Genomic DNA, 12,918 nt, shown 5'->3' on the forward strand with positions numbered 1-12,918 from the left:
CTTACAGAACAAAATAGTTTCTCATTTAACAGTTACTACAAATGTTGTCCCATGACAATGGTTAACAATCTCACAACACATCAACAAAAATATTCTATTCTTTTAGTAGAATATTTTTTGCCAGATTATATTCAGGCATTAAATATGATTGCAGTATTTTGCAGATTTATTACAGTTAACAGGTGAAAAAACATTTTAGTAGCTATCATTATCTTAATGTGAAATAACTTTCTGAAAAGTACTTCATTTTGCTATAGTTTCTTTTGCTTTTCTCTTAAATCAGAGATAAAATCTTTTATCAAAGGGAATAAAATTATACTAATTTATTTCTCCAGTAAAGAATTTGTAAAAACCATGTTTATACCTTATTCATCAGCAAAAATTCAAAATATGTTCAAGTACGTGCTCCATTCCTAATTTTTTTGAATTCACATAGCAGATTATTGATTTTTAAAAGATTTATGGAGCACTATATTGCATACAATATTTCCAGCACAAGTATGCAGCTTCCCACTTGGTATTTTCCACAAGATCGGGAGGAACCGTGTTTTACTTAATTCCAATTTCTACCACGGTACCTTTCCCAGAGTAAAAACTTGGTAAATGTTTATTGACTGAATGTTTGTTGAGAGGCAGAAAACATAGTGAAGTCATTTACAGGCAATATGAGTCCTGATTTAACCAGTTTGAAGTTTTGGCCCTTGAGAAAATTATTAAACTTTGAGCCTTAGTTTCCACATCTGTAAAAGAGGCATAATAAAAACATCCTTACATAGCTGCCAAGGAATCAAATTAAATACTGTATATAATAAAGTTCCTGTCACATCATAAATAATAAGTGAGGCTATTATCATTCTTAATAATGATTACAGATAACTATTACTACTAATATTGGTAGTGTTCGTAGAGGTAAAACAAGTAACTGTAATTGGAGGTCTTGACCAACTCTGGGACTGTATTTAGTGTGGTTTTTCTTCACTTTCTTGGTGTGCCAGAATGAATGCATGGGTAAGATTATATATTTTGGATTGTGAGGTTATGATATGGGCATCTAAAGCCAGCACTTTTCTCATTTTGTGACTAATGAACCCAAAACAGAGATTGTCAGTCAAAACAGGCTAGATTTAGGACACCATGTTCCGGGGCTTAGTGCAGTAAACAATGTTGCTGAGCTTCCTGGGTTACAGAAAAACAGTGTACGAAGTTTTTTTTTTTTTTTTATTTTGATTTAGATGAATGTTTTCAGCTGAAGTTAATTTGCCATTCAAAAATTTAGGCACATATTTTTTTTTTTTTTTTTTTTTTAAAGAACACAGAGAAAGAGATTGATGATTCAGTGTCCAAAGTGAACACCTAGATCCATGTCATTGTTTCTCCCAGCATTTAAGAGCATCATATGCACTGCTAGTTTCTGCTTCTGAATGGTCTATAAATGTTCTTATATCTTTTATCTGTGTGCCCCTCATTTCTTCCTCAACTAGGTTAGATCTCACCCATAAGTCAGTATAATCTTTGCTTAATTGTCTCAATAAATTCTATCTATAAGAACTATGAGAAGTATTTAAAATGGCAGATTAAGCAAAATTCTGAACTTGAGTCCTGCTTTAGCAATACTTACCCTTCAGTTATGGCTCCTGTTTTACATCCTGAATATAGGACCAGAGTTCTGGGCTTGCTTTCCCCAGTGAATGTTAACTCTGCCAGTGCAAAGATTACTTAGGTGTACTTACAAAGTCTCTTTCTGTACACGTCCATCCACTAATGTTTACTATGCATAAGGCACTGAATCGTTCCTACGGGCATCAAAGACTGAGTAAGCTGTTCAAGATCCATCAGGAGGTTATGTTCTAGCAGGAGAGAAAATACATACATGAAAATAAAGATAATGCAAAGCAATGTTGAATATGCACCGTTAAGACCTTGGTATTCAAAGTGTGGTTTGGGGACATGCATCACCTCAGAGTTGTTGGAAATGCAGAATTTCAGGCTTTGCCCCAGAAATACTGAACCAGAACCTGCATTTTGCTGAGACCCCAGGTGATTTGTTTGCACATTGAAGTATGAGAGGCACTGACAGAAGAGTATAGAGACTGAAGATATCACTTCAAATTGTGGACACAGGATTTCATGGAGGAGGATGCCCTGAAAGAGAGAGAGAATTTCGACAGTGGAGCTGGTGACAGGGAGATAGTCATCCTGGGAAGGAGGAAAGATGGGTGTTGAGTGGTCAGGTTTACGAGGGCACAGGGTAGTGGATAGGAGTGTGGCCATTTGGGGGCCACGGGAGCTTTGGACCAGAATACCAGACTAGGGTTTATAGATTTCAACATAAGCAGTGGTGATAGGGAATATATTTATATATGGATGAAAAGGAACTTCAGGGGTGGAAAAGAACTTCACGGTCCCCTCGTCTCATTATCTATTAGGATCAGAGTTGTGCGTTATAAAGATTTATCTAAGGTGCCTATGGGGGATGATTTGGTGAGCTGACCTGGAGATTAAGGAGACCAGTTTAGGAGGCAGTAATGTAGTTATGCAATCATGTAGCTGAGATGAATGGGAACAGAAATACAGTGAAACCTGTGAGAGCCAGAACTTGACGGGACTGCCTTGTTCTTCCGGGTATTGAAAGTTTTCCACCTTTGAAAGGGTGCAGTCTTACCACTTTTTTATCACTTGTTTTAGTGGAAAATATTTGAGTTTTCCTTCTCCGACAGGTTTCTGCCTTACACAGGTTCTGGTTTTCACAGGTATTACCGTAGTGCGGTGGCTAATTACTACTTGTTGCCGTTGAGTCGATTCCGACTCATAGCGACCCTGTAGGACAGACTAGAACTGCCCCATAGGGTTTCCAAGGAGTGGCTGGTGGATTCAGACGGCTGACCTTTTGGTTATCAGCTGAGCTCTTAACCACTGCTCCATGGAAAGGAATGGATTGGAGAGATTGTAAAGGTAGAACCAAGGGGAGGCAGTGTTTGGTGCACAGGCTGATGGACCTGGAGGAGAGAGAGACAACAGGAAGAATGATTGTGTCATTAATGATAGCAGTGGAGACAGGAGGAAGAACTGCAGTTTTTTTTGAAGGGAAGAAGGTGTTTGATTTTTGGACATGCTGTTTGAGATGTGAACAACATCTAGTCTGCTAGTTATTTGTAAATGGGTATTTAGAACTCATGAGAGAAGTTGGGATGGAAGCAAAGGTTGGGGAATTCTCTGTAGGAAGGTCATAGTTAGGCTGGGGTTGTGGATAAGATCTCCAGGGCAAGACCATTTAAGGGTAGGAGGGACAGACAGAACCGCCAGGTGTATGGGGAACCCTGGGAGTACTGCTGTTTCCCGAATACTTGGTTTCTTGTGGAATGCACTCTGAGGGGCACCTTTCCTTTTTTCTTGATTACTGTGACTCTGTTGAAAGAGATTAAGTGTTCCTTGTAGACATTAAGATGTTCCTGAGTGGCTTAGGAAAATAATTTTTAAATTACATCTAGTACTTATGAGTATACAGAGTAAATATTACAAGTCAGGCATAGTTTTACTGTGTCAAATATAGCCCTGACTTAAAAAAAAGATAATAACTTTACCCCCAATTTGAATGTATCTATTTTGTTAAATTTTCTTCCATTGTCTGTGTGGAGGTTCTTCCCCCTAGTATTTTATTATGATAATTTTCAATCATACAGAACAGTTGAAAGACTTTTTAGTGAATACCTCTGTACCTATCATCTAGATTCTACCATTAATATTTTACTGATTTATCACACACTTCTCCATGTATCCATCCCAAATACAGAGATTTTTGTAAAAACATAGTTGTGATTGTAATATAAAATTTATGTACTGCTCTCTCAGTAAATATTAAAATAATATTTCCTAAAATTATTACAGAGTATTCATAAACATTGTTTAAAATGATTTAAAAATATTTCGTCTACTATATTTCATCATACCAGAGGTAACTTAATGATCCTACATTATAGTTTTTTCTTAGGAGGGGAAAGGGGTAAGCACATTTTTATGCTAGGTTCTTTTCTGTTTTTAAAAATATTTTCCCAGAAGTGGAATAATAGGTTGATCAAAGACTTTTAATGATCTTGATACATGTTGCCAAATTGTTTTTTAAAAGCCAAATTTACAAAGTCAAGTGTATCTGAGTGTTTGCTTCACTATACCTTAGCCAGCTTTGGCATATCATTTTTTAAAATAAATATATGAAAAGCTTTAATAAGCTTGGGAGCTTTGGAAGAGCTGGGTAACTTGCCAGGGCACTTGGGCTGGGCAGAAGTTTCAGCAGCAGCCAAGGACTCCCTCCTTTTTAAAGTGTTTGCTTCTAGGATGATGGTAGATGGAGAAGCCTTTGGATCATGGCCACAGCCTGGGGGGCAAGGTGGGAAAGAGGGGATGATGATGAAAAAAGATTCAGTTCCTCCCTCTTCTCTACTGCTTTTTTTTTTTTTTTCAAAAAAACTTAACCTCAAATTTACAAAAAATTATAAATAAGAATATAAAGACTTTTTTCTTCTGAACTATTTGAGAGTAAGTTACTTTAAGGATGACCTATTGCACCCAAATACTTTAGTGTGCATTTTCTGTAAGCAAAGGCATCTCCCATCTAACCACAGTACAACCACACAAATAAAGAAATTAACATTGGTACATTACTGCCATCTAATACTCAGATCCTTTTCATGTTTTACCAGATGTCTTAATATCTGTAACCACAAAAAACTGTTCAAAATCGGGTACTGTGTTTAGTTATGAAGTCAGTTTGGAACAGTTTCCCATTCTTTACTTCATTTTTATAACCTTGATGCTTTTGAAGTGTGCAGGCTAGTTATTTGGTAGAATGTTCTTTAATTTTGGTTTGTATGATTTTTTTTTTCATAATTATATTCAGGATATACCTCTTTGGCAGATTTTCACAAAAATGATGCTGTATTCTTTCCATTGCATCCTATCAGGAGGCACAGGATTTTGATTTGTCTTATTACTGATGCTCTTCATTTTGATAACTTGTTTAAGATGGTGTTTACCAGCCTTCTCGACTGTAAAGTTATTTCTTTGTAATTAATAAAGTGTTTGGTGGGGAGGTATTTTGAAGTTATTTAAATATCCTGTTCCTCATCGAACTAATTTTCTTTCTGTATCTATCTATCTGTCCATCCGTCCATCTATATCTATTTCAGTATGGATTCATGGTTTTCTATTTTATTCGATGGGGTTATAGTCTATTTCCATCACTTTTTGATGCTCAAATTGTCCCCGATTTGGTCAGTGGGAGCCCTTTCACTCTGACTTCTGTGTCCTTTTCACACGTTGCCATCATTATTTGACACTTCTTTACTTTCTGCCACAAGATGTTCTTGGCTCTCTTGTCCTTTGCCTGCTCCAGCCCTGGAATTAACCATTTCCCCAGGGAACTCTGATTCCTTTTAGTAGAGAATAATATTTCTACTAAAAGCCAAGATCTAAGTGCTTTGTGTGCTCTTTGCTATTGGGGTGTCTTAGTCCCAGTCCTCTCAGTGGACTGAGCTAGGAATATGTGTGTGTATGCATTTATATCTGTATTTTAAAACTTTTTCTCTCCATTGAATATGTGTGCATGTATATATATACATATATTTTTAACCCTGCTAATATCTACAATTCCAGTTCAATACCACAGGGTTGATTCAAATTTTTTCCCTTTCATTATTTGTCCTTCTCTGACAGTGACAAACCTGGCTCCCATTATTCTCAGTATTTGTACTTATGTGATCAATCCTCACGTAACTAGTCTCATCACTGTGGCTACTGCCCACACTCTTCCCCAACCCTTTCCCTGATGCCCTCCTTACCACACCTGGACTCCCATCCACACCAGACTGCCCCTTTTCACCTTGCTTGGGCTTGGACTCCTGCACCAGGTCACCCCAGTACCACCCAGCTTCTACTCTGATGGGTGGTGTCCTGCTATAGGCCATCTCGTCCCCTTTCCCCCCAGCCTGGCTTGTGTTATTACTGAACTATTTGAGAAGGGAAAAGCTCTTAAGAGAACTAGTGAATTTTTGCTGAAAGACCAGACCTCATGACTCATTCAGAGAAATCATACAACCTTTAATTAACCAAGAAAACCCAAACTGGTTGCCACTGAGTCGATTCTGACTCATAGTGACCCTATAGGACAGAGTAGAACTGCTCCAGTAGGGTTTCTAAGGAGCGGCTGGTGGATTCAAACTGCCAAACTTTTAGTTAACAGCCAAGCTCTAAACCACTGCGCCACCAGGGCCTTAATCTGTAATTGACGAAGGCTGCAGCTTTTCTTGGGCATAGTGTTCCGTTTTACCTAAAGGTTTAGGGAGTGAACTTCCCCAAGTTCAAATCACAATCACAGTTTTTCTTCCTCGTTGCTGGTGCTCGTTGGGGGCTGAGCAAGAACCAACTGAACCTCATGGGCTCCCAGCCAGCTGGAACAGGTCCCATGGGAATGTGTACTCCCCAGATGTAAACAATGGAGCTCAGGCAACTTACTAGAAAAACAGAACAAAGGCACCACCATTACTTTCTACCCCAGATTGAAGAGGGGCTCAGAAGAGAGGCCTTAATTCCATGGGTACCTAGATGTTTTCCTCCCCTTCTAGTTTGAAAACCCCATTGCAAGCTATATCCTTTGTCTTTTTTTCTTTGGGGAAGGAGGACTAGACTTCATCATAGTTGGGGGTAGGGAACTGGTGGATGGGACATAGAGAGCTAGTGACTGTGGGGAGGTAGAGGAAGGAGTGTACCCTGAGTCTCCTGCCATGGTCAGTGACGGGTCTTCTTTCAGGGTGTCATGTTCCACGCACAGGAATCCCAAGGATTACTGAATGATGGGCTCCTAGATGAGGGAGAGGGCGGGGGTAGCAGCTTCAAACCTGGGTACAGTGGGAAGATTGTTAAAAAATATCTTTGCTACTTTGATACATAATAGAGGGTATAATTTTTTAAATTTGCATTAGAAAAATATTTATGCATGTTACTTTTAGAAAGCATTTTCCTGGCACCATTTTTTTCTCAGTTCTCTGATGCTTATCTTATTTATCATTAATCTCTTAATATTGTTTTTGATAGCTACCACAATGTTTGAAGCTGGAAAGGACAAAGTTAATCCAGATGAATTTGCTCTGGCACTTGACGAACGTCTTGGAGACTTTGCATTTCCTGATGAATTTGTCTTTGATGTTTGGGGAGCTATTGGTGATGCCAAACAAGGACGACTGTGATGTGGATGATCCGTCTCTGAAGAAATGAACCGTTGTTTATCAAAACAAAACAAAACATCAACCTATAAGATCTGGTTTTACATACTGTTATGATCTGGTTTAGTTACGTGTGTGGACTACACTCTTTGCAATATAATTTTGATTTCTGGGTACTTTTTAACACAGTTGTTTAGTATGCTTAAGATAAATTACCCAAAATTATGGTCAAGTTTAATATTCATTCAAAAGTTTTTTTGAAGTAAATTTTAAGGAGTATTTCTAGATAGATGATGATTTTGTACCCTGTTAACACTCACACTTTGTTTTCCACTAACGTGGAAAATTACACATTGTTGTTGCAATGCAATATTGTTGATGCAATAATTTGTAATTCTTTTGTAAATATCAATGCAGTGGAAATTAGAATTGGAGTATGATTTACCTTGTGACATCTTAATTTTGTTTATACTAGTTTCAACAGGATATGTTCAGGAAATGAAATGTGAATTATGCCTGTTATGGGTCTGGATGCATTGTTTCTGATTCACTGAGGAAGGGGAGGGAGATTCGTCTGGCCTCTTGATTTCTATGGCTCACTTTCCCTACTTGTAAAACAAGAATTGATTGATTTTCTTTTCTGCTTCTTTGTCATTGCCCTTAAAACTTATAGTTGAAATCTATTTTGCTGCCTCTGTGTGTGTGCGTGCGTGTGTGCTTGTGTGGAAGAAGGGTGAGAAAGAGGCCGGTTAAGGAGAACCGCTTACATTTGATTTTTTTTTTTTTTTTTTTTTAGTACTTAAAGCATTATTTCTTCTTTCACTCATAGCTACTTTTATGTTATGCCTTTTATAAACACTCCAGGGAAGGTTTAATAGTCTTTGTAGAATTTTCTTTCGAAAGATATTTACTCAGAAAATAACTGTTTGAGAACATTTTTTGGGTTAAAGAGCAACCGTTTTAAACCCCTTAAACTTTAGAGGAGATGGTATCAGAAATAGATCCTCTCCTTCCACCCCGTGGAATAAGGGGAAAGGAGAATTGAGAAAATATATTAGCCTATTATTTTAGGGTTCTTATACACACTCTCCAAAACCTTACATTATTGAGAAAATTGAGGGTAAATTGACTGTCTTGTCACTCTTATTTGACATTTTACAGATGTAAGAGAAAATGGAAATGAATGGTTTCAACACAAATCATTAAATAAGGCAGAGCATGGTGACCAAGCATTCTTCCAAAGCATTAGATGAAAAATGCTATGTTCTACCACAGTAATCAGAAATAATAACCTGTGAGGGACGCCTTCTAGGAAATCAGAAGTAGTTTCCTTTTCATGCTGACTTATTGCTTAGATAACTCTGTTATTTTCTGGTGAAACTTTTAAGTTTTACTGCCATCCACTCCCCTTTCTCGTAGCAAGTTTAATGCTATGAAGCTGATTTTCTTTTGTCTGATTAATCCGAAACTTGCACATAAGCTGATTTAGTCATTACTGTGTAACAAAAGTAGCTTATAGAATGTGGATTGTCTTATTATTGCTCTTGCCATTTGAAAATAGGATCCAGCTCAGTTTGTAATTTGTTGGTATTTTTTAATGGGTTTCTCTTGGAGGTCCCAAAATACCTATTATTCTTAATTCTTAATACCATCTGTCTTAGAAGGACACAGAAAAGAGCTGGTATTTTTAGAGATGGAGAAGTTGTTGGATGATTTAAGAGTCCCACAGAAATATTTAAATTTAAACAACAGCAAAATTTTCTTGGCACTGGATGTTAGAATTGAAATGATGAGTCATTGTTTATTATTGGTGAATGTCAGTTTATCCTTCCTTTTTGGGCATGCACGAAAACTGACACTTGATGTTGATTCTCTGTGATTTATTGAATGTCATATTCACAAAGTGGCTGTGCCCACAATTATCTTTCTAGAATTTTTGTGTGTAAGGTACCCATATCCATGTACAGCTGTAAATATAGTTGTTTAACCCATTGCCATTGAGTTATTTCTGACTCATAGTGACCCTGTAGAACGAAGTAGAACTGACCCATAAGGTTTCCAAGGCTGTAGTCTTCATGGGGAGCCCTGGTGGCGCAGTGGTTAAGAGCTTGGCTGCTAACCGAAAAGGTTGGCAGTTTGAATCCACCAGCTGCTCCTTGGAAACCTGATGGACAGTTGTGCCTTGTCCTATAGGGCTTTGCTATGAGTTGGAATTGACTTGATGGCGACAGATTTAGTTTGGTTTTGCTTAATCTTTATGGAAGCAGATTACCACATCTTTCTCTCGAGGAGCACCTGGTGGGTTCAGACAGCCCACCTTGTGGGTTAGGGGCTGAGTGCTTTAACCACTGCACCACCAGGACAATGCTCTACTTTAGCATTAAATGGGCAGTTATCATTACTAAGGGCTTCAGCTGGGCCCAGGTGCTTTATATACTAAATAGGTTTTGTTCTGAAATATCCTTATCTTTCATCTCTCTTGCTAAACTGATAACAAGGCCAGTTTCTTTATGACATTTTGTTTCCATACTTGAAAGTACATCTCTTTGTGAGCTTTACACCATTTTGTGCACTTTTCTCAGTACACCAAAAGGAACAGGGTCTGTTTTTGGGGCGGGCACATAATCTATAAGTGTTGGCTTCCCTCCTGCTGTTATGATGAGCCAAATTAAAAAAAAAATCCATCGCGTTGGTACCACTGGATATTTTCAGAGGGACTCTGGTTTTCTCTTGTGTGAAAGTTTTTTCCAGTCAAGGATGAGATTTTTATTTGTTCTTGATTTCCTTTCATACAAAACAGCATCTTCTTTTTGTGGCCACTAAGAGCACATGGTGTATTTTCTTTTATTGTGGCAGAGAATGCAGATGCTGATTGAACTTGAGCTCAATCTGGCCTTGAACACAACTCTGTCCTGATCACATGTGTACATTCTGATGATTATAAATAGGTGCATTTTGGGTTTCTGTGATGTTTCAAAAATATAATTATATGATGTGAAATCCTTTAAGAATTTAATTGTAAAGGCAGTGATCAGTTACTTCTATTTGGAGCTGCTATATCCAGCATTATAATGTGACTTACAATTAACTGAAGAGACATAATTTTTCACATGGTGTATAATTTATAATATTTTCACCTGTTACTTTAGCAAATAGACATTTTTTCCAAGTAAATCACCCTGCATTTAGGCCTGTGTTATTGCTAGGCCTTTATCAACTCTAGAAAGACTCCCTGGTCTTCTTCAGTTATCATTGTCTACCTTGCATAGTAGGCAAAATGAATTTCATCTGCAAATGGAGTTTTCAAAAGAATAATGGTTCTTATAAATAGATCACAGCTATCCACCAAAGGTGCAAAAGACTGATGATAGAATATCCTCTTCTTTCTCTGATACATCTAAAAATATATGGGTGCTAGTAGCTTTGCTATTATGCTGATGGAGGTACTAGATCAGAAGGCCAGTTAAGTCTTTTACTGAAGTTATTAGTGAATAAAGAGATAGGAGATGCTGTTCAACTCACAGCTGCAAGTATTTTGTGCCTCGTGCAAAATGCACATTTATTGTCTTCTCGACACAGTTGAAGAGGTATCAGAGTAATTACAAGCCCTTACACACATCATGGTTTTAAAATACTTCTAAAATCGTGAAGTGTTCAAAATGGCACAGCATGTTCCCTATCCTATTACCTGAAAACTGAGTTCTAAGGAATGACTCACAGCTATTATTTGCTATGAGGATGAAAGTTGAATGTGAAATCTTTGTTTCAACTGGAGACATTGAGTTATATAGCCATAAATATTTTTTAAGCAGTAATAAAAAGGAGAAACTGAAAAAAAATTTTAAAGGTAGTTTTAAAGAAACATTTTCAATTTTGAACAGTTTGTTTCATGTAATTGTATTGCTATAGACACAAAATATTCTACATTTTTGGAAAAAAAATTTATCTTTTATAAAAATCATGGCATACACTTAATTTTTTTTTGAGATTGAGTTTTGGATATCTGTTAATATATTGTAAATTTTATTTTGATACTGTTCTAAAATGTATTTACTGTATTTCTATATAATAACATTGAACATCTGTAGATGTTCAAATTGCGTGGTGTGTTGATCAAAAAGTGAGTTATTTGTAAAGTTATAATTTTATAATATTTCTTATGTTTAAAGTATGACTCCTTATAATAAAAAAACCTTTTCATGAAAAAGTACTGAATGGTTTTGTCCTTAAATAAAACAAAAACAAAACAAAGAGGTTTGGGGTTTTGAGTTTTAGACTTTTTAATTTTGTTTAAATAAATGATGGAAATAACGTGATTATTCAGGTCTGTATTTTTAAACATATCTTTGGTATATTTTTCTCAACACATTTTCTGCAAGGTGTGACATTTAAGGTCCATTTAAAATCCCAAAATTATTTGCTTTGATTCAGTAAAAATACATGAGATATGCACTGCTACAGTACTCTTTAATTATTCCTAAGACAAAATAGTATAAGATGTTTCTGTTATAAGACAGAGGCTTACCCAAGGTGACACTTTCTCCTTTACTTCCTCAATTCAACCAATATTTATGCCATTAGATTCCAAATAATAAATAGTGTGAGTAAATAACTTGAAGAAATATCAGCGCATAGCCCTTAGGTATTTACTCCTTTTGGGTTCATTACTTTTTTTTTTTTAATTGTGCTTTAGGTGAACGTTTACAGAGCAAATTAGTTTCTCATTCACAAATTTATACACAAATTGTTTCGTGACATTAGTTGCAGTCTCCACAATGTGTCAACACTCTCTCCCTTTCCACCCCGGCTTCCCCATTTCTGTTTGTCCAGTTTTTCTGTCCCTTCCTGCCTTCTCATCTTTGCTTTTGGGCAGTTGTTGCCCATTTGGTCTTGTATACTTGATTGATCTAAGAAGCACGTTCCTCACCTGTGTTATTTTTTGTTTCCCCCAGGGTTTCCAAGGCTGTAATTTTTACAAAAGGAGATTGCCACATCTTTCTCCTGAGGAGCTGCTGGTTGGTTCAAACTGCCAACCTTTGGGTTAGCAGCTGAGTCTTTTAACCACTGAGCTACCAGGGCTCCAGTTTGTTTTATAGGCTCATCTAATCTTTGGCTGACAGGTGAACTTTGGGAGTGGCTTCAGTTCTGAGTTAGCAGGGTGTCTGGGGACCATAGTCTCAGGAGTTCCTCCAGTCTGTTAGACCAGTAAATCTGTTCTTTTTTTGTGAATTTGAAATTTGTTCCACATTTTTCTCCTGCTGTGTCCGGGACCCTCTATTGTGATCCCTGTCAGAGTGGTCAGTGGTGGTAGCTGAGCACTGCTTTGTTCTGAGCTCAGGCTGGTGGAGGCTGTGGTAGTTGGACTAATATTTTCCTTGTATCTTTGGTTTTCTTCATTCTCCTTTGCTCCAGATGGGTTGGGACCGATAGATGTATCTTAGATGGCTGCTCGCCAGCTTTTAAGACCCCAGAGGCTGCTCACCAAAGTAGAATGTAGAACATTTTCTTTATGAACTATGTTATACGACTGACCTAGATGTCCAAGTTCATTATCTTCTTGATACAGTTTGAAGGCCTTATCAGAGCTCTTAAAAATCTTTACAAATATCATGCTCATTCTGTGTGTTTGGGGTGGGTTCCAGGAATTTGCATGTTTTACGCGTCTTCCAGGTGATTCCAACGGAGGTGAATCATGACCCTTTAC

The 12,918-nt window shown here is 37.2% G+C and overlaps 1 protein-coding gene across 2 annotated transcripts in view; it reads left to right on the forward strand.

Annotated features, from left to right (window-relative positions):
• GIPC2 (GIPC PDZ domain containing family member 2) overlaps positions 1-10,026 on the forward strand; it is a 93,725-nt gene extending 83,699 nt beyond the window's left edge. The window contains exons 6-7 of one of the 2 annotated variants that reach the window (XM_004369086.3): positions 7,087-7,269; positions 10,015-10,026. In XM_004369086.3, the coding sequence (XP_004369143.1) occupies positions 7,087-7,238 (152 nt within the window). In that variant the 3' untranslated portion in view covers positions 7,239-7,269; positions 10,015-10,026. Of the gene's footprint in view, positions 1-7,086; positions 7,487-10,014 lie in introns of those variants that run through there. The other variant, XM_023731359.1, reaches the window with a different exon arrangement.
• The last annotated feature ends 2,892 nt before the right edge of the window (positions 10,027-12,918 follow it).

Source organism: Trichechus manatus, unplaced genomic scaffold (genome assembly GCF_000243295.1).
Source record: "Trichechus manatus latirostris isolate Lorelei unplaced genomic scaffold, TriManLat1.0 scaffold00003, whole genome shotgun sequence".
NCBI classification, from domain to species: Eukaryota; Metazoa; Chordata; class Mammalia; order Sirenia; family Trichechidae; genus Trichechus; species Trichechus manatus.